The sequence below is a fragment of the Meleagris gallopavo genome, chromosome 4, assembly GCF_000146605.3.
Source record: "Meleagris gallopavo isolate NT-WF06-2002-E0010 breed Aviagen turkey brand Nicholas breeding stock chromosome 4, Turkey_5.1, whole genome shotgun sequence".
Classification (NCBI taxonomy): Eukaryota; Metazoa; Chordata; class Aves; order Galliformes; family Phasianidae; genus Meleagris; species Meleagris gallopavo.
Window position 1 is genome coordinate 15,532,864 of NC_015014.2, and position 21,583 is coordinate 15,554,446.

General features: G+C 44.3%; 2 protein-coding genes across 2 annotated transcripts in view; one reads left to right on the top strand and one right to left on the bottom strand.

Annotated features, from left to right (window-relative positions):
- The window catches only part of CCNG2 (cyclin G2), a 6,070-nt gene extending 5,705 nt beyond the window's left edge, over nucleotides 1–365 (bottom strand). The window contains exon 1 of the mRNA XM_010709640.2: nucleotides 111–365. Within this exon, the coding sequence (XP_010707942.1) occupies nucleotides 111–365 (255 nt within the window). The remainder of the gene's footprint in view (nucleotides 1–110) is intronic.
- A 1,448-nt stretch (nucleotides 366–1,813) lies between these two features.
- On the top strand, nucleotides 1,814–20,640 carry LOC116216541 (CCR4-NOT transcription complex subunit 6-like). The gene is made up of 5 exons (XM_031553034.1): nucleotides 1,814–1,930; nucleotides 18,003–18,124; nucleotides 18,544–18,730; nucleotides 19,284–19,369; nucleotides 19,807–20,640. Exons 2-5 carry the CDS (start codon nucleotides 18,013–18,015, stop codon nucleotides 19,920–19,922), a joined length of 501 nt encoding a protein of 166 aa, XP_031408894.1. The 5' UTR covers nucleotides 1,814–1,930; nucleotides 18,003–18,012; the 3' UTR covers nucleotides 19,923–20,640.
- Nucleotides 20,641–21,583: the final 943 nt, after the last annotated feature.

Sequence of the window (21,583 nt, forward strand, 5' to 3'; positions counted from 1 at the left end):
TCAGCTGCCGCAGCACCGCGCTCGGGTGCTGGCAGAGGCGAGGACGGGCACGAACGTCCGAGTTTGTGCAAGCAGCCCGGGGGCTTGCTTCATAAACTTCTCGGTGGAACATGGCGGAGCGTGTTCCGCCGTGTGCTGTCCGACTGCCCGAAACCTCGGCCACGTTCTGTCTGATCTCCTAGAAGCTCAGGGTGAGCAGCTTCGTCCGCCTGCTGCTGAAACTTGGAGGAGACTGAGTGCCCGCTTTTGGGAGCCACAAGTTGTGTTGACTGGCCACTGCTGGGACGGGAGGCCCGTGGCCAAACGCAGTCTGTGGGGAGGGCATTTTGCCCCTGCTGTGCTGAGCGCAGCTGCGTGCCCCCCATCCCGAGCCAACCTGGAGGGGAGCACCTCGTCTTGAGTTGCTCCTGGCATGTGTAGACATGGCCGATAATGAAAGTAAGGATAACACAGCTATTTTTAGTGTCTGCCATTCCTTTGAGATGTTTTTGCCCCAGTGGAAGTTTTTTAACAAAGAAATACAAAGTGTGTTGTGTCCAATAAGAGCGTCATCCCTGTGATGAAAGCCTAGGAGTTCCTAGAAGCAGAACCCACATGTGGAGGGCCAAAGGGCTTTGGCAGGGCTGGAGTGTGGCCTTTACAAACACAGCACCGCTAGCGTTTTCCTCCCTGTCTCTCTCTCTCCCAAAACGTGATGTGATGGTGAACTTTGTACTGAGAGTACTGTCCATCCACTGGGCCTGGCTGTGCACTGGCAGCACTCCAGACTGACAGAGGCGGCTCTGCATGCACGGGTCCCTGCGTGGCCCCTTCCATTTCCACTGCACCATGCTCCAGGCCAGTGTGTACCTTATCAAAGCTCTCAAAACTGAGGGCTGTGGAACTGCAAATGCATCAAGCTCTCTGTGCCCTGCCAAGGGTAGTGAGACATTACTACTTGGTTGTGTCATTTTGCTCCGGAGTAGATGAGTAGTGTGTGCTGATGACATCGTGCTGCTCCATTCCTTGTCGTGTCTGTGCATCACCATATGCGTGGCCCACAGTACTGTGTTGATTCATCCGAACAGAGCTTATGTTCCAATATCTACTCAGGTGTGAAATCTCCTTGCCCACTGTCTTCAGAGATGGTTGGGGATGATAGAAGGCCCGTGACCACCAGTTTGGGCAGAGTGGTGGGAATTCTGCAGCACTGTGCTGCCCACTAAGTAAACCTCATTAAACACTTTCAGTTTTGTTCTTTTCTCGCTACGAAAAGTGAGGAGCTGTAGCACTACGAGTGCTGAAGTACAACAGAACAGAAATTATTCTGTTTTGCCTTTTCTTTCTGCAAGGGCTCTTGCTTTCTAATTTAGTCGGTGAATTTCATTGAAGCATAAAGTACAATGTAAGTGGATGATAAGTACTGCCACATCCTTGGGCTGAGGTTAGGTTTCCTTTCCCCTCAGAAACTGAGATGCCGACATGCCCATGACAAAGGAGTAGGAATACCCATTATCAGACTGCTGGAAAAAGTTTGTTTGGCAGCAGTATGAAAAACGTGAAACTTTGCAGATTCATTTAGAGCCACTGAGCTTCACACCGGGCCTATATGGCAAACTTCTGCTGGCACAGCTCTGTCTGCGAGCGCTGTGACGAGGTGTGACCCGTGACTGACATAGCTGTGCCAGCAGAAGTCCCTGCTGTAGATGCAGTTATCTGCAGAAGTGCGTTTTTACTGATAGGGCTTGTTTTCGTTTTTAAGGGTGTTTTTTTCCCTGTAGTGGTGGCGGTGTCATTGCCAGCAAAGCACAGCACCTTTAGGGTGAGAGGAGTTGGTGTGTCTGGCTCAGAGGGGACACCACCAGCCTGTGCTCTGTGCGGGCGGCTCTCCTCTCCCAGCCCCAGGTATCAGGAGCTCGGGAACGCCTGCAGTAGCAATTCTCTTGCTGAAGTAAGTGGTGTTATGACTGCTCCTTGTTTTCTTTCCTCACAAGGATCTTTGTAAAGCTTCATTTCGGGCGATAAGCTGGTGGGTTTTTTTATTGTTTGGATTCTGGCTGTTTTTCCTTACTGGTCTTGCTTTTATAAAAAGCAGGGCAGGCTTTGCTCTGAGCCTGCCAAGCACAGCAGTATTCTGCTCTCACACCAGTCTCGTAGAAATCAGCCAGAACACGATCCCAACGCGTCTGTGGACTGTGGAGGTAAAATGAAAGGGAGCCATTGGAGAAAAGTTAATTAATTTGCAGACTGGGGTGAGTCTTTACTTAATTTAAACCTAAAGCATTGCAAAGAAAATCTTACATTGAGGTAGGTTTCTGCAGCTGCTGTCTTCCTTGTTCAGAGTCAGTGTGCACAAATGGGGAGGTGCTTTTTTATTTTTTCTGAGAACATTTTGCTTTCAGAGGTAGCATCGGTCATAAGCACAACTCTTGAGCAAATTTCCTGTAACAGAACAGAACTAGTGCTTAGATCAGCCTTATGGAGACTTTTAGGTTGCTGAAGTTTAGAAGGGGGGATACATACAAATGAATGGTTTGCTTTCTGGGAAGAGATCTGTGAGTTCTGAGGGCCTGTGAGGCGTTGGGTGTCATCTGCTCTGCAGGGATCCAGGAGTCAGCATCGTGTTGGATGCATTGTTAGAGAGCATAAGACAGCACTCGAGAGGCCTTTAAAAACTAAGTTAAATACCTCTTATGCATACCTTCTGAATCTAATTCAGGAGGATTTGCTGTGGATTTGCTACTTAAAGCGTTAAATACTAAGCCTCTGCTAATATTTTTTTAAATTCAGTGCTTCTTTTGACAATAGCCTGTAACAAAGCTTGTGTACTTGTTAACTGCTTTGCTTTCTTCAGTCTCCAAGGCTATTGCACATGTGGCTGCTCTCTTCTGCATTTGTCTGCTCTTTTCTGCATTTGTCTGCGTCCCACCAGAGGCACAGGGCAGTGGAGCGAGCTGCCTGGGTACTCCTGCGTGAACACATTTGCCTTGTCAGGTCTTCCGTCATTCCAGCCAATTGCGTAGAAATTGAGAGCAATCCTAAGAGCTATGAGTTCTCCCCCATTTATCAGGTTGTAAATTAACTTGGGTGTCAAAATGTGCAGGCTATTTTGAGAGGCAGCTGCCTTAGCTGAGCTGATTGCGCCGTGTTGGTGCCAGAAAGGGAAGTCCTGCTTTGCTCCCAGCCCTGACACGTGTCGTACCCTCTGCTGAACCAGTTTCCCTTGCTCACCTGGTGGCAAACAGATAAACAGCATGGGAGGCAGAGGCTGCTGGGTGCTGTTAGATCATCACGAGGTACTGTGTAACTTCACCTACTGAGGAGGCCTTTGGCTCTCATGCACAGCTTCTGCATCTCATCTGTACTAATAAAAGCAGAGGGTGTTTTAGGACATTTCTGTATCAGATGACAGCTTTTCTGCACCTTAAAAGACTCATGCATCTCAGTCTATGTCAGTAAACTTCACGCATGTACCTCCCATCTCCCCTGAAAACAAATAAGCAGCTCAGAAGGGACAAAGCCAACTTTTGAGTACCCTACAGGAGATGGCAGAAAGACTTTGTATGCAGGGGTTTCACTGGGTCCGTTTGTGTCTCTTTCAGGAGTGCCTTGGAGTAGACCTCGAGGTGCAGAGGTAGCTGTAGGGTTGTAGCAAAACACACAGCCTGGTTTTGTTAGAAGCTTAGTAGACTCACAGAAGTGCAGTGTGATGGCACTGTACTGGATGTGACTTGGTTCCTGTTATTTGGGAGATAACTTTTCTTCCAGATTAGCACTGAAAACAACAACAACAAAAAACCATCTGAGATTATTCTTAAGGAAAAATCAAATGCATTAGAGGAGAATCTCATCTGAGAAGTTGCTCTGGAATCCTGTTAAGCAGAACTTTTTCATCCACTTGCGCATCTACAGCAGAGGATCAAGAAGTGGTTACATGGTGTTCAGACACTACTAGGAAGCTTTCCCTCCAGGTTTCTAAAGATAGTCATTTAAAATATGTTTAAAGCTAGGCAGAAATGCCTTTTATGATGTTCTCCAATAAACAATTTTTTAGCACCTTCCCTTAGAAGGTATAATTAGTTTAGACAAAAATTCCACAAGATTAAGAAAAAGCAGCTGCAAACAATTTTAGATGCTACTTGTGCAGTCAGTGGACACAGATTTTGAAGTTAAACAAGATCAGCACCCAAGGCTGAGCAGCAGAACCCCATTTACCCATTGCATGCCATGCAAACAGCTAATTTAACCAAAGCGTGTAACCTGTATGTGTACACAGGGAGCAGATAAGGTTGTGTGTTCTCCCTTACTTTGGCATTTCCTGATGTAAATCATTAATGGCATTGTATGATTGCATGGCATTGTAGCTGTTCATGCTTAATATTTAGCTGAAGAGTTTTATTGTCTTTCTGCTTGCCTGTTAGGGAGCTTTATGCATAATATTTTTCTGGGAAAAGTATATAAAATGAGCCTAAAAGGGCTGTAGGACTCTCTCAGCATATTTCCTGGGAAGTGAGGTCTGTGGTACAGTTGTATGTTTTAAATAAAGTTAACACTGTGTGTACATTGTTTGCAGACAGATTTCACAGATTTACAGCACTGCAGCACAGTCATGTTGACGGACGAGTTCAGACAGCCATAGGCTAGGAGAGGAGTGAAATACTTTTCCCTTTTTTTTTGTCAAAGTAAACACATTGGGGAACGTGAAACACTGCCACTTGGAGCACAGTGTTGTGAGTAGGACTGGGGGAGGGAGGAAGAGGGGGGATTTTTGCTCATTACTTCTCTGCTGAAAGCTGGATGAAACTGTCTTGTGACATTGATGGTTAAAAGTGGCAGCATCAAAAATAGTCAGCTCAAGCTCAAAACAGTAGCAGGCTGGCTTCAATTTGGGTACGTCCATGGGAACTCTTGTGCAGCTTTACTTTTTCCATCAAATTATCTGCCTTGCCCACAGCCATCAGCAGTGCTTGTTCTTGGGGGAAAAGTTGCTGGAGGCAGCGAGGCTGACATGGGAATAAAGATGCCAACCCCACAGACCGAGCAAACCCTTTCTGAATCCATGCAGTTTTGGCACATCAGATGGAATTGTTGTCTTGTCCTTTTTTTTTTGCCCATTTGCAGCTTGGTGGTTAGACTGTTTTCAGGCCCAAACCACCCAATCCCGCGGTCATCCCTACTGATGAACAGGGAGACTGAGGTGAAGCAGGGTTGGTCATTACCCTACGTGAAGAGTAGAGGAAAACCCACTGTGCTTGCAGCTAGAAGCAGCAGGAATTTTTGCAGCTGGGAAGTCAGAGGCAGCACTCCTCCACAGAGCCCCAGGCCTTCGTCCTTCCCGACATGCACACACACGCGGGGTTTCCAGAGGCCAATGTGGGCAGTGGGAACACTGCCTACGGACCCTTCATCCTGGCCATTAGGTCTTCCATAGACATGACTGCAAGTCACAAGCTGTCCCATTCCTGCTTGTGGCCACTTGCATTGGTGGTCAGCACAGGAAGCGAGGCTGAGAGGGAGCTGTGTTCTGTGTGGTGATGAACGTGCCGCATCTCACAAACAGAAGGGATGCATAGCCTTCACCTTTTAGATCGCAGAACAGAAAAGGGAGCTTCATCCAAGGACATTGTGTATTAGTTTTAAGACATTTTAACAACTCTGGGGACCTGCTTTACTGACAGATCATTCTGAAAGGGAGGTTTTCATGGACAGCTAAGGAAAGTTTTGTGAAAGCTGATAAGTATGCCTTTTGGTTACATTTGAAACCCACAACACGTTTGGAGCAGTAATGCCAAGTGACCCCCTCTTCCTTTATTCTTTTGGCTTTTCTCTGATGACAGGATTTATCCAATATAATTTTTTCAGTTCAGCAGATTTTACAAATGTGAAGAAAATTACAAAAACATCCACTTTTGGTCAAGCTGTTAATAATAGTCAGGATTTGTAGACAGTGCTTGAGTTTGCTGTTTACCCTCTAGGGCAGCTTTTCAGGAATGCTTCCATCTGACTGAACTTCTTTGTGACTTCTAATCAAAAATTAGTTTTGCTTTTTTTCCTTCCCAATAAATCAGTATAAAAGCTCTCTCAAAAGGTTCTTGCATTACTTTGAGTTCTTAGAGAAGCATGTTGAGGAATACGTTCTTCTCCAGATTTCTAGCTATTCTTTTCCCACACAGTACTCACAGGAAGATTGAGGAAGGAGATAAACAGAAAACTTATTTTGTATGTTTTGCTCGGTATTATGGTCCTGTATTCTGTAAACAACAGAGTGGAGAAATCTTGCAGGTTTACAATTATGTGCAACTGTTCGTGCTTCTGGTGCTCACCATGAAGATTTTTCTCATGGCCAAAAAAGGTATTTCAGAGTTTTCCATGGAAAGGCCCAATTTAAGCACTGCGGAAACATTTCTCTCTTCCACAGAAGCTGGGGAGTTTGCTCTTGGGAGGTGGAGGTGAATGGATATCCGAGACTTGTTCATCCCACCTACCTTGTGTTGAACTTGAATGAAGTTAATAAGCTTTCTGATGGCTCTGGGATGAGGGAATCTTCCCAAAAGAAATGTTTCTGTCTTTCTTCTCAAGCAGCCTCCACATGTGGGGAATATCTTTAGTCTTTCCTATTGCTCTGGACTTAGAGAGCTGGAGCAGAATTACAGTGCTGGGAGGAAAGTGTCATGTTATCACCTGGTCGTCTGCAGGGAGAGACATGGATAGGAACAGCTGCCAGTGCTGTGAAACTGTGAGTGTTTCCTGGCTTTTTGAATGGGGTTTGTTTGCTTGCTTCTTGTCAGAGCATGTATTGGTATGCACCACTCAGCTCTTGCACAAATGGCACAGGCTGCTTCTAAACAGAGTTTCCTGCTGATAAAGACGAATGTGAAACTTAAAACACGTTTTTGCAGCACACAAAGGCTGAGTATTTGTCCAAAAACTGTTCTCTTTAGGCTAGAGAGAACAGTCCTCTTGACATTTTGTTAGACTAGAGGAACTGACAAGGGCAGGGAAAGGCCAACTGGGACAGTGGTGAAAGTAATTCCAGAGAACTGGTGATACGTCCTTACTAGCTTCCTCTATGCCTTTAAAATTCAATTTGTATTTATCTTGTTACATGAATTTACAACTGGCCCTGGAAATGGGAGAGAGCTAGCACAGGATGAATTATCCACCCAGAAGAAATTTCCACTTGTGAACGCCTTTCCTGTAATCCCTTTTTGTTTTGGAAAGTTAAGAAAGCAAAAGGAAAACAGGGCTAGGCAACTTTTCACATGCCAGAATACAGTGGAGTGCCAGAGTTCTGACTGTCACATAGCTCTTGGCTTGCATTTTTTCCTTCAGACACATTAGGCCTTGCCATTGGGAGCACTTAAATCTTCAGATATATTTTTTTTTTACCTGCACAATGACCCTCATCCTCCTTCTTGAAGTAGGGTGAACGTTGATGAAGGAGGGGAGCTTGTCAGATGTAGTAGGAATATTTTGAGTAGATGAGAGAAGCACATGTACTAAGTATTTAAAACCTAGACAGTGCTATAGTATTCCTGAATCTGTTACCTGTTCCTTCCGTGTACTTTAGGTGCTTTAGACACTGCTTCTACAAAGCAGTGGTTTGTATGCAGTGCAGAGGTGAGCGATGCTTGGTAGGACCGATGTCCTAGATTGAGCTTCTTTTCTTTAACTTCTTTTAGAGATCATCTTTTTTGCAGGCTTATACAGCAGTTGGTGTAATGAGTATTTGGGTGCCCTTACAACTCAGTTTGTTGTCACACTATCAGTGCTATGGTTTGCCCAGTGGCTTGTGTTGGTCTGAATTCTTGGTGAAGGACCATGACCAAAATTCAGCATGATGAGGATAGAAGGGATCATGCAAGGAGGTCTTTCCAGAAACAAATTTTAGGCACTTCTTGAATCACTTTCTTCTGTGCTCACATGTAAACCAAGAACAGAAAACTGAGCTGCTTGTAACACTTCAGCAAAAATTGCCAAAGGTATTCCCTGATTACGTATTTAATGCACGTCGGATGAAATCCCTTTAGGTGGCAGAACAGAGGAACCACCCAAATTTAACTTATCTTTTGGCAGAGGAGTGAGAGGAACTCACTCTTGGCTGCACCCCTTGGTAGGCAACATGTACCATGGAGTCAAATCCATTTAGCCATTTCACTTTGATAGACCAGGAGTGAGCATCACAGTGGTCATTCTGGGCTACAGAATTAGACTTACACTAATTCTTACTCAGAGACCAGCATGCAACAAGTATTGGGCAGCATCTTTACCCCCTGGAGATCCCAGCTCTTGTACATTTTGCTGCAGTCAGATTTTGTGGATGCTTATAGCAAGTTAACCTTCAGATGAGTCAAGTCTAATTTTTTGCTAGATGGGAGTTTCTTTCTTGGTCCCAAGAGATATCTTGGGTTATTGTTGGCATAATTTCTCATTTTCCAACATTCTTGAACACAGCTAGAAGGGTGTATGTTAATTGTTTACCTTGCTTTTAAAACTAAATTTAGTATTTGGAAATTAAGTATGGTCTAAGTGTGCAAAGGAAAGATTTGAAATACTGAATACAGAAGCCAAACTATTTTTTAACACTTGAATAATCATGCTTTTTTCTGGCTATCAGGCAAACTTTTTTACTTCTTCAGTTAAAAATGTAAAGTACATTTCTATGCACCCTGTAAAGAAACTAATTGATGCCTAGAAACTGCTTTATTTTTTAAAAAATCTCTTTTATTTCTCCTCCTCTTTTGGGCAGCCTAGCGCAACATCCTGTGCCTGGTGAAACCAGACTGTAGTCTGAAAGGGCTACTTTATTCCATCAGTGATTGCAAAACGGTTTCCACTATTGGTTTACTTTTTTTTCTTTTGGCTTTTACTTTTACTCTTGTCTGTTCGACTAGTCAAAATCTACCTGTAGCTGAACAGGGCAGGCCTTGTAACTTTAAAGCTGTTTGAAGCATTCTTTCTGGTGGCAGATTTTCACGTTGTTAATTATTTCTGCAAAGAACAGATTGTGAGAGATAAGCTGGCTGTTACCTTCCTATGGTATAAGGAGTGTAGCTGAAGTGCTGCTGGGCTCTGCTTATTTTGTTAATGCGTTGGCAGCCTACCACGTAAAGGTTAAGATAGCATTGTAGCCACGGAAATAATCTCATTTATTCTTTTCTCCCAGCTCAAACTTTCTTTGAAGGATGAAAGGTTGTTGATGATTGGACTCGTGTTATAAAGAAAGGGATAAATGTTTATTGAGCAGATCACTTCAGAGTTGCTGCAGTGGAGTGTGCCAATTAATAATTCTGGTGTAGTTTTGTTCAAAGGACAGATCGATAGCTGACTTCTCTCCAGGTATTGATCCCGAGGAGTTGAATGAGCCAAGGTGTTGGCTCAGGGCAACCTGAACAAAGTCTTTATTTCTAAGTGAGTGACTGAATGAGCCGAGGTAGAGGATTAGGTTTGTCAATAGAAGAGTCCCTTCCCAGAGTCTTGGAGGGATGGTAGAAAACTACAGAACTTAAAACTTACTCAGTGCTCAGTTTTCCCATGTCCTTGATCCTATCAGTGTCACACTGGAACTAAGAACACCTCCTGCTCTAAGTTCATCGCTGCTTTTCTTCTCAGCCCACCATCCAGAACAGCATTCGGTGCTGATGTTTGCCACAGATCAGGCTGTCACAGCGACTGCTTCCTTCCCCGGGCTCCTGATGACCTCAGCCCTTAATCCTTTAAGCCACTCTGTCCTGCATCTCATTAAAAGACCAGCACTCTCCAGGGGATGGGGCAGCACTGCAAATGGGTCACTGCTTTGTACTGGTGGGGGATACTCCTGTAAATAAACATAGTCCCTCTGGGGGCTTCTGGTGAGATTTATTTACTGGCTGTCTGTTGAAACTGTCCTCTTGCCCTGTAACAGATCCAGGCATACATTTCTGGTGAGCAAAGCTTTACTTTTGAGGAGATACCTGCTGTGTGTTTGCATGTAAACTGGTGCTTGAGAACTCTGCTTCAAGTTGCAGGTATAAAATGCATCCGCAGACAAAGGCAGGTATTACTGTACAACTGGATGCACATCCTCAAGCAGTCATGTCCACAAAGAGAGGTAACAGGCTATTTCTCATAGGGCAGAAACTGTTCTTTGTAAGTTAGAAGTGAAACGTTAACACAGAAGTTAAAATAACTACTTGGTGCTGTGTCGTACTTCCGTGCAGCAAACAGTTCAGCTGTTCTTGTGAAGGGGGCCGTGACACAGAGGAAAAGGAAGGGTGGAAACCTGCGTTTGCTTGTGTCACCTGTGATTTAAGAAAAGCCTCTCTTCTTCATTTAAAGGAGATGATGGAACAGGGTGTATGTCAGTAGGACAATTAGCATTTCCATCAAGTGCCAGTTGGCTCTGAAATTAATAGAATACTGCTAGCTCCCTCCCTTCCCACTCCTCCATTTGAATCTTGGTGATTTTTTCAGGGTTTGCGGTGACTTACTCTTGGCTTTGATGCTTTTTGCTGAAGCAATCACGTGAAGCCCCCTGGGATCCCATTGCCATTGAAGTTACTGTAGGCTGCAGTGCCCTGGGTACCTCCTGTGTTCTGTGTTCCCTCATGCAGAAGAATTTAGCTGTGCTCAGACTTGGGCTAGGTGTGGAGGCAAGTAACGTTAGGGATGAGTAGGGGGTGGGAAGCCTTGCAGGATGCAGTTGTGAACATCATTGCATCTAGCTGTACATCTCATTTGCTTGTCTATCGAGGCTCGATGGCCCATAGACAGCAAACCCACGTGAGCAGAGTCAAGCACTGATGGGCCTGCCAGGCGCAGGTAGTTCTGTGCTGGAAGCAAAGCAAGCGGTGTGGCTGGGGTGGTGCAGAGCTGCTAATGAACGAAGCGAGGATTGGCTGTTAAACAGAGCATGTGAAACTTGAATAGCCTCCTCTTGCTGAGCCTAATCTAAGAACCACATGGCATAAGAACTGAAGCAAGGTTTGGACAAATTCCACCATATTGTTGCTGTGCCGGTTGCTGACCTTGTCACCACACTTTGGGGTTTGCTAGCAGGTGGGTGAGTGCGAGTCCGAAACCCTGGCGGTGTCTGGCAGAGCTACCACCACCCTGGTGAGGCCCGCAGCACTTACCAAGCTGTCAGCCCAAGACAGCAGTTACCCCACCGAGATGCCTCCTGCCAGTTTCAGTGCTGGTGGGTGTCTGAGAGTTCCTGCTGACTTCAAGAGAGGTGACACTGTTAGGCATAGGCAGCAGGCATCCACTCCCTTCTGCTTCTCAGCACCAAGTCACCTCCTGACGGTAAAGCATGGTGGAACAGCTAGTCATCCTCTCAGCATCAGGATGGAGATCCCACGGCTTATTCTTCCGCTTGTTTTGCACTCCCCTTATGTGGGTACAAGATTGTGTCAGCTGTGAGACAAAGCTTCGCTCTGGTCCTTGAAGGAATTCTGCCAGAGGAGGCCTTGGTAGCTGTGAGTAAGGCCAAAGGAAGGCGCTTCTGAAGCTTGTTTAGTTGAAATATTTTCTATGTCTAATATCTATCTTGATCGTGTAGTGGAGGTTAGTGTTTTGGTGAAATGTTCAACTCGTAATGGCTGTAAGGACTTCCTACGAGTTTCAAGTTAAAGAAGTAGTGGAGGTAGAAGCAACGAAGGTATCTTAACAGTCATGAAGCACATTTGCTTGCAGATGCTTATGACTGATGTGGTCCAAAAAAAACATCTGTATTACCTTGCTGGATTGTTCACTACATTAGGATTCGAGAAGAGCAAGCAGAGGCAGCTTGCTAACAGCATTACGCAAGCAAGCTCCTGTCTCACCCCCACTTGGAGCACAGATCATTGAAAAAAAAAAAACAACCTTGTGCTGAGGTTCTGTCTATCAGTTACTGTTGGAAGCAAAGTAACTGTTGCTACAGACTTGAAAGACAGAAGTAAATGACCTTAAATGCTGAGGGTTACCAATGTTCCCCTGGCTTTATGCTTTTCCACTTTTTCTGCTATAGAAAAGATTGCTGATGAGTGGAGACGTATAGTCCTACTGACTTAATGTAGAGGAGCCCTTTGTTTTGCAGAGTCAGTGTGTCATCTCATGAGAAACAATTTCCTTCAGTGAGGGATAGGAAAATAAATACATATTTTTATAGATTTATATAAAGTTGTTTTTCTTTTCAGTTGCTCTTGTGGACTGCATAGTTTGTTGCTAGCTCCGTGGTACTAAGCTTGAATGCTTAGCTGTTTTTACTTAAATTTATTTTTACTTCAGATTTGCTCTTTTGTCTTGGGATTTTTTCCACTTTTTTTTAAGCTGTCCTCTAGTTGGTAGGATATTTATGCGTGTTCAAGTAGCCCCTATTTATTTATTTTGTTTGTATTTGCAGAGATTGTTTCAAACCTCAGCTTTGGCAAATGGCTAACAGAAATCTTATTTTTCTTACAATTAAAAACATGATGAGGTATTTTAATTGGTTTCACCAATAATCTCTATTTCCAATCGGATTGCTTGGGAGAAGAAATTGAAGAGAGTCTGTAGCTGTGCTGACAGACTCACAGCATTTGTTGAACTCTTGATGGAGGTGGCTGAACATGTTCCTGCAGGATTGCACAAGGAGAAAATTCAGATCCAAGTAAAGACTGTCACAAGTTCTCCATGCATGTTTTCTTGCTAGTATTTATACTGGACATACTGATAGACCTTAACATAACACATCTGTACATGTACTATCAGTTATGTTTTAAACCCTCATAACATACCATTAAGCAACCACTGTATTTTTTTTTTATTTTCACCTCAAAATAAGTCAATTTTTGTCTTTGTGGGTACTGGCTGTACTTTCCCTTCTCCTTAGGGAGATGAAAATGTTGTCTGACACTCGTATGAAAACAGTGAGCTTATTACAGAGCAGCAGCCTTCCTTTATACACTTTGCAACCACTTATTCCTGTTTACAAAATACATAGATTAAAAATGGCTCTGCTTTGCAGCTTGTGATCCAACTTTTCAGTGCTAAATAACATGTGCCTGTGTGTATATACGCACACATACACATGTACACCCTGGGCTTGTCAGCCAGCAAGGTTTTGAATTCTGGTGAGGGATCATCACCATCTGGAAGTGAACAGTAAGCTGTTCCTGTGCAGAGGAAGGAGAAATGATTCAGGGCTGTCTGCTGGATAGTTTTCAGGATGCTTTGGCAGTTTGACTCATATACAGACAGACTGAAAATCAGAAAGAACGTCACTCTGCTGGAGGCCAGGGTTTTGAGTTGTACCACTGCATCCATGAATGTAGGGCAGCAAGGAGATGAAGTTACAGCCCTCTTCTAGTTACTTCTCAATTTCGACCCTTATTACATATAGACAACTTATTTATCCATTGGGTTACAAAAGAATGTAAATGGAGCAACATTATAGTAACTGTCACTTAAGAAATGCATCTTTTAAACTCTCTGGTGAAGGACCTGGTCATCATTTTGGAACAACACACAGCTCTGAGGGACCTTGACCTATCAAAGTCCTTCTGCGACACAGATGCCAAATAATCTGAACAGCTTTATGCAGCGTTTTTCTTTCCAGTGAACATATGTTAATCCTTCTGCGTTACGTGGCGTATTTACCTTCAGAAGGAGAGATCTGACTTTATTAAAAATGATACCATTTATAGGACTGCCTTCAGCTTTTCTCTTGGGGAAGTCACACTTAGTAATTCATACCGCTAACTACATCTTCCTTATCTCGTGTCCTCTACACCTATTTAACTTGAGAAGATCTCAGACAGGTATAGAAGAGCAGTGCTCTTTCCTGTTGTTTCCTCTTATTTTTTTGTTACCCAAAACATCTCCTGAGAGTAAAAGCCTGCACTACAGTAAAAGCCTGCTTGACACTTCCTTCCTCAACAGACCGCACTCTTCACATCTCCCCTGTTGTTACTACGTTATGCCTTTTTTTGTTGTTTTAGTTGATAATCTATGCACTATGCTCTCAGATCCAGACTTTCTTTATGCACTATTGGGGTCATTTTTACATTTTTAGTGGAGAGCACACTTTAATAGCTTCAAAACTTTCCCAAGGGAATTCTTTGGAAGAAAAGGAGTCAAGGATTTTTTTTTTTGTCCCTCTTCAAAAGAAAAGAAACTGAGTGCACATGTCCTGCTCGTATCACAGCCCAATTAACTGAGTTTCAGCAAAGGCCTCACTGAACTCACCCACAGCTCAGGCTGACCCGAACCTGTGCTGCTTCCGTCCCACTTTCTCCTTTTGATGACACTGGTGCTCATCCAATTCTGGGGTTAAATGATGCAAGGAACTTGGTCCCTGAAGGCTGAGCAAAAATAGATTAGGATTTTTTGGTACTGGTTTAGTTCCAGGACAAGCAGAGAGGGAGATGGGAACCAGCGGAGCTGGGAACCCAGGCAAAATTCATTTTTGCTTCAAAAAAAATACATGCAGTGGCTTTCAAGTCTAGCTTCATGTAGCTACTATGCCAAAGAAACAAGCGTGTTTGATTTAGGCTTGTTTTCCCTTTTCTGTAACTGTGGAAATCACATTGATCCTCGTTTGACTCACAACTATTTCAAAATAACATTACAGTGACTAACATCTGAAAAATGTGCGTGGCATTTGACTCGCAGTTCAGGCCTTATTTCATTGGAGGGCCTTCGACTGCCACAAATTGCTTTAAATTGGCAGAGCTCTTCTCATAACAAGCAATATTTCAACATAATTGAATTGGGTTCCCTTCCCAAGAGGAAGCAGTACTCCCAAAGTTTTCTGGAGATGTCACCCCGTCTGTGATCACTTCCTGGCCCACGGGCAGGTATGGGTGCTCATGGGGTGACTCAGCCAGCCTTGCCATGAAGGCCCTTGCATGTTTGTTCGACTTCTGCCTGGTGGAGAGGAGTGGAGCTGGTGGAGTACTTTACAGAGCTTATAAACAGGAGGGAGACTGACTTTTTACTTGGGTAGATAGTGATAGGACAAGGGAAAATGGTTTTTAACTAAAAGAGGAGAGATTTAGGTTAGATGTTAGGAGGAAAACTCCTTACTTGGAGGATGGTGAGGCAGTAGCACAGGCTGCCCAGAGAAGCTGTGGATATCCATTCCCTGTATATGATCAAGCCAGGCTGGAAGGGGCCCTGGGCAGCCCTATGTGCTGGGTGGCAGCTCTGCCCACAGTGGTGGAATGGGAACTGGATGGGCTTCAAGATCCTTCCAACTCCAGTCTGTGATTCTGTGACCCAGCAGGGGCTGCCAGCCCTGCTTTGCTCTGCAGCAGGGCTGCTTGGCAGCTGGGGCAGCCCCCAAGCTGCTTGCGGACTGTGATTCAGTGCTTATGACAGCAAGGTCCCACAGCTGGACCCAGCCTGCCCAAGCTGCCGGCCATCTGTGTCTGGCTAGCGATGAAACGGCAAGCAAACAATTCATTCAATACAAGTCATTCCCTGCTTGCCTTTTTAGCTGGCAAGGTGCCTTGAAACTCATAGGAAGCAGCCGTGTCCAGACCTTTGGCCAGCAGCATGCAGCAGGGTGGGTGGGTGTATTCCACATGCAGATTCTTAGATTTCAATCTCTCTGGGTCTGCTATTGCTATAACATTATGCTGAACCAAATGGGAATGCAAAAGCCAGGTAAGCACAGCCCATATCATAGAGCATTCATTCAAGTGCTGTTCGGAAGCAGAGTTTGTGATACTGCGGCTGTCTCGGGGAGAAGTAGGGTTTGTTTTCAGAGACGACAGATTAGGAAGCAGAATGAGGATCCATCCTGGTTCAATTCAAATACTTGATGATTAAGACTTAAAGTTCCCAAAAGCTCTCTCCTGCCATAAGCCCTTAATCCTTTGTTGGTATTCCACTTGATTTTCACTGCATAGCCTTTCAATTCCCCCCCTTATAATCCACACTGTGCCTTACGGATGAAATACATGCTGCCAGGTAATGAAATCTCATTTTCTGTTAAAGGATCATTGCGGGTAATCCTGTGACAGTGACAGGACAGTGTTACCCACTGCAAAACCAGCTGGCTGCTTTTTGGCATGGATGGATTTGCTCTCTTGATGCAGTGCCTGAATTGTTAGGGCTGTGGTCCTGCTCTGGGCATATATCCTATAAAATCTCTTTGTGAGGCCAGGGGCTTCTGCATGTCCATGTGTTTAACAGTAAAAATAAATCCTGTGAACATGATAACTGGAAATTTAGGACTACCAAAGCACAACCAGTACCTGCAGCTGTGTTGGGCAGTGCTGCTCCTGATTTTGGGATTTAAGCCTTTCAGGTCAGATCCTAATCTCTTTCATTCATCTCCTCAGACTGCATTGCTACAGCCAAGCAGTGTGAGCAAAGAATCCTCTTACGCCACAGCTCTTGTTGCCATCTGACTTCACCTGTAAATAGCAAGCTGCTATGATTAGCACCATGCCTTGTGTCTGTCCCTGGAAACAGGCAGTCTGAATTCAGCATGGGTGGGATTCTCTCGAGTGATCATTGGGGATCAAGAATGTAGGCCTTTAACTGGAACTGCTCAAGAAGGGCAGCTCTTCTGTCTCTGTGAGATCTCTACTGTTTGAAAAAACAGCAGTGCTTTAAGCTCAGCTCAAAAAGGAGATGTGTGGTTTTCAAGGAATCACAGAATGGTTCGGTTGGAAGGGAGCTGAAAGCCCGCCCAGTCCCTCCATCGTACTGTAGGCAGGGCTGCCCCACGGCTCAGCTGCCCAGGGCCCCATCCTGCCTAGCCTGGAATGCACCCAGGGATGGGGCAGCAAGCACAGCTTCTCTGGGCAGCTGTGCCAGTGCCTCACTGCCCTCCAAGAAAACCTAACCAAACTGTCTTCTGTTAGTTTTAAAATCATTCTGCCTTGTTCTGTCACTATCTGCCTGTGTAAAAAGTCAGTCTCCCTCCTGTTTATAAGCTCAGATTTTTGTGTTCGGGCACAAAATGAGCTGAAAAAAACTTGGATGAGTTTCCTCAAATTCTTCCTAGGTTTCTGCCTTGTCAGTTCAGCAAACAAAACCAGTTACAGTTATTTTAAGTTATTCACAGCTATTGGAGCCCATTGTAAAAGAGACATGTATGAGGAAAAAATGCATTCTGGAGACCAGCTGCTTTGGATTTGTGTAGAATTGAGGTTTGTGTATTTTGTGTGCCTGGGGAGGAAGAGCAGGGGATGAGAAAACCAGTGACAACAGAATTCAGCTAATCTTGTGCTTTTAAACCAAACAACTCCTCTCCCCCTAAGAATTCTTAGCGCAATGATCTGATGAGGGATCGAGGGGAACCTCTCTGTGTCATCCATAAAGTGCACAGCTTTTGATTTCTTTTGCCGAGAATCTGGAAAGTGAGATCACTTGGATGTGTGTGTGCAGGGTCACGCTGTAGGCACAAGTACCTGGACAGTTCAGATTTTGGGTTGGGCTGAATCCCCATTCGTATAACTGAGAAAGGGAATTTTACCCAAACTTATTTTGGATCCCCCGGCCATTAGGAGTAAAAAGGTCTTGATTGATACAGAACTTGGAAAAGCATAGAGCAGAAAAGATAGGTGGTTAATGGAAAAAAATAAGAGCTAATTCCCCTTTTCTGTAAGTGGATGGAAAAGGAGGACTTTGCATGTTGAAAATAATTGCTGTAAAAACAAATTTTTTTGTTTCTTGTGAAAATGAGGTGAGGGAAAATCTGCTCAGGTGAATGAGTGGAATGCCATCACCTTGTCTACACATTCTGCACACAGCAAGTAACTCAGTGATGATGTAGGTCATGCTTTGGTTTGGGACATAAACTAAAAATCCAGAAATTCTGCATTGGAGAGGTACAAGGGAACACTGCAGAAAACCAAACTTTGTGGGAAAAATGCTTTTTTCCATTACAGAGTCCATATTCTGCATTGATCTGAGCACCTGCTAAGCTCCATGCCCTGGCCAGTTGGGCTGGCATCAACGTAATATTTGTTGTACATGAACACCAGGCTGTCTGGGGAGTGTAAAAATGCTGGAAATGACAAAATGTTGCTAAGTGACAGGCAGTCACGGTTGTCATTGTCTTTCAGACTAACAGTGATGCCAAAGGAAAAATATGATCCTCCCGATCCTCGCCGAATTTACACCATCATGTCAGCAGAAGAGGTAGCCAATGGGAAGAAGTCTCACTGGGCTGAATTAGAGATCTCGGGTGAGTTGGTTTGGGTTTGAATTTTAGTTTGTTAGTGTTTTTGAATTTAAGAGCTTCACAGCCCAAGAACTGCATCAGCCACTCTCAGGTAGGGGATCCTGCAGTGAGAACAGTTTTTCTACATTGAGAAGAAGCATTAATTAACTTACCAGATTGCCTTCAAGCTTTCATGTAAAACACAAACTGAAACTGGATGTGAGGTCTTAGCAACACATTGATGTCCCAAACCTCTATCTCTGTCTCTGCCCTTTTAACCAGGAGCGTCAGGAAATTGCTTAAGAGCTGCTTGTGGATGAGATGCATGCAGATATCTTCTGCATGCTTCATTGAAGTAGCAGGGTATTCTCATGTCCCACGTGGTTTGTTTGTAATGGTTGGAGGGAGTAAAGCTGACTGAGGTGCTTGGTTTTCTTTTTTAGGTAGAGTGCGGAGCTTAAGTACGTCGCTTTGGTCACTGACGCACTTGACTGCTCTACACCTCAATGACAATAATCTTACTCGCATTCCACCTGATATTGCCAAGCTTCATAATCTGGTTTACCTGGATCTGTCATCCAACAAACTCAGAAGTTTACCAGCAGAACTAGGAAACATGGTGTCTCTCAGGTAAGAGAAAGCATTTGGGTTAAATTTAAAAAAAAAAGTCTGTATTCTGAGGTTAGGACTGAGACATTTTACTTGGATTCATTCTTGTTTACTATTAACAATTTAACGATTTAACAATAAACTATTAACAGTTTAACAATTCTTGGATTTAAAACCTGAGAAAAATCAAGGTTGATACAAATGTTCAGTTCTAGCAATTACTTCTGGTTTTATAATTCTGTTTTTCTGATCTCTACAGATACCTATCCATAAGTTGGGTAGCGTTCTGCTCTGAAGCATTCTCACTTTGAGGCTTTGTGATTGCCCACTGCTTAAGTAGTGTCTGATTTTATTTTGCTGGTTGTTTGTTGTTGGGATTTTTTTTTTTTTTGTTTTGTTCTGTGTCGTTTTGTTTTCCTGATGCATTTCAGTTGTGCTTCGAAGATTTGCATGTCTTTGCATAACACAAAAAATTCAGGGTGAAAAGTGCCATCTTTGAAGATGAGCAGCATCATGCTTTAAGAGTTTTCTTCTGAAGTGACACTCATCAAAAGTGTTTTTTGCATTGTTGCAGGGAATTGCTTTTAAATAACAATCTATTACGGGTTTTGCCTTACGAACTTGGACGGCTCTTCCAGCTACAAACCCTAGGTTTGAAAGGTGAGTGAGTTCTTTACAGCTAAATATTTCTCAGAGCACTCGACTTACTGAGGGAGTTGGGCTCAGAAGCTTTGTGCATTACCTCAACGTTTTCTTACAGTTTCAGATATTAAGCAGCAATGACTAACCAGTTTGGAAAATAATGCTTTTTCTAACGGTATTAAGCTGCATTATGAACCTATTTTAAATCTGTAAGTGCATAGACAAACCCCATAACTTACTCTATTTATTGATTGAGGTGAATCAAAAGAAAAAAAGTCTTGTGTACCTGCTATTTCTATAGCATCTGTTACCGTGGTATTCAAGAGTTACAAGCTAAGCAATCTAAATACCTTCTGGGTCAATTTGTCTGTTCTCATTATGGGAGATTTTCTTTTATTGGAAAGCCTCAGGAAAGTCAGGCAGCTAATCACCCAGTTGTTCTGTGTTGTTGGCAGGCAATCCTTTATCACAAGATATTCTCAGCCTCTACCAAGATCCAGACGGAACTCGAAAGCTACTGAACTACATGCTTGACAATCTAGCAGGTGACAGACCTACAAATCTTGATTGACAGAAATGGTTTAAAAGCATGCATGTCTGACAGTATTTGCCACTAAAGCAAGAAAGTGAACCACAGAGGGGAGAGCATTTTCTAACTGCGTTTGTGTTTTTGTCAAGCAGTTCTAGCCATACACACACACACAAAGGAAGAGGTTCGTATATACTGTCCAAGCTTTTCACGGGTTACCCAGCCAGTTGTTCTCACTGCGGTTTGAAACCCTTCAGTTTCCATAAAGTCTTCCTTGCTAAAGCCATTTCAATACTTTCCCCTTGAAATTATAATGCAAACAGAAGCAGAATGTCAAACTTGGAAATGTGATTCTGATTAAGAATATCAAGTACCTGCGTCATGGTTCTGTAACTGAGTTTTCTGTTTTGCCACTTGATCTCTCGTGTGGTAAAACAGAACAAACTTCTGCCTCTGCTCTAAGGTTCCACAGATGGAATTTTAAATGGTCTTGGGGTCAGCTCACAGCTGAGCTTTACAGTGTTGTAAAACAGCCGTGGTTTGAGGTGGCACATATTATGCCAACTCATAGCAATCTCCAACTTTGTAAATGGAGAGTGTGCATTACAGGAACCATGGATGTACGGCAGAGTTCTCGGAGAGGGGAGTATAGGATGTCTGAACCACTGCAAGATTTACGACTTCTTCCTCAACAATATTTTCAAGGTGCATGTGTATATCACAGAATCACAGAATCACAGAATTGTAGGGGTTGGAAGGGACCTCTAGGGATCATCGAGACCAACCCCCTGCCAAAGCAGGTTCCCTACACCAGGTCGCACAGGTAGGCGTCCAGGCGAGACTTGAATATCTCCAGAGAAGGAGACTCCACAACCTCCCTGGGCAGCCTGTTCCAGTGCTCCGTCACCCTCACCGTGAAGAAGTTCTTACGCACATTCGTGCGAAACTTCCTGTGCTGCAGCTTATGTCTGTTTCCCCTCGTCCTGTCTCCACGTACCACTGAAAAGAGACTGGCCTCACCGCTATGGCCGCCACACCTCAGATATTTATAAACCTGGATCAGGTCCCCTCTCAGTCTTCTTTTCTCAAGGCTAAACAGACCCAGTTCACTTAGCCTTTCTTCATAGGGAGATGCTCCAGGCCCTTCACCATCTTTGTGGCCTCCGCTGGACTCTTCCAAGAGATCCCTGTCTTTTTGTACCGGGAGCCCAGAATTGGACACAGTACTCCAGATGAGGCCTTACCAGGGCAGAGTAGAGGGGGAGGATCACCTCCCTTGACCCGCTGGACACGCTCTTCTTAATGCGCCCCAGAATGCCATTGGCCTTTTTGGCCACGAGGGCACGCTGCTGACTCATGGCCAACCTCTCGTCCACCAGGACGCCCAGGTCCCTCTCTGCAGAGCTCCTCTCCAGCAGCTCATCCCCCAGCCTGTATTGGTGCATGCAATTATTCCTCCCTAGGTGTAAGACCCTACACTTGCTTTTGTTAAACCTCATCCGGTTTCTTACTGCCCAGCTCTCCAGCCTGTCCAGGTCTCGCTGAATGGCAGCGCAGCCTTCAGGCGTGTCAGCCAATCCTCCCAACTTCGTATCATCAGCAAACTTGCTGAGGGTGGCCACTATCCCCCCATCAAGGTCATTGATGAAGATGTTGAACAAGACCGGACCCAGCACAGACCCCTGGGGGACACCACTGGTTAC

Bases quoted from the DNA above. Each gene is read 5' to 3' on its own strand.
- LOC116216541 (XM_031553034.1), top strand. From the start codon at position 18,013: ATGCCAAAGGAAAAATATGATCCTCCCGATCCTCGCCGAATTTACACC. The intron at 18,125-18,543 runs GTGAGTTGGTTT...TTTCTTTTTTAG, and splicing joins GGCTGAATTAGAGATCTCGG to GTAGAGTGCGGAGCTTAAGT. The intron at 19,370-19,806 runs GTGAGTGAGTTC...TGTTGTTGGCAG, and splicing joins ACAAACCCTAGGTTTGAAAG to GCAATCCTTTATCACAAGAT.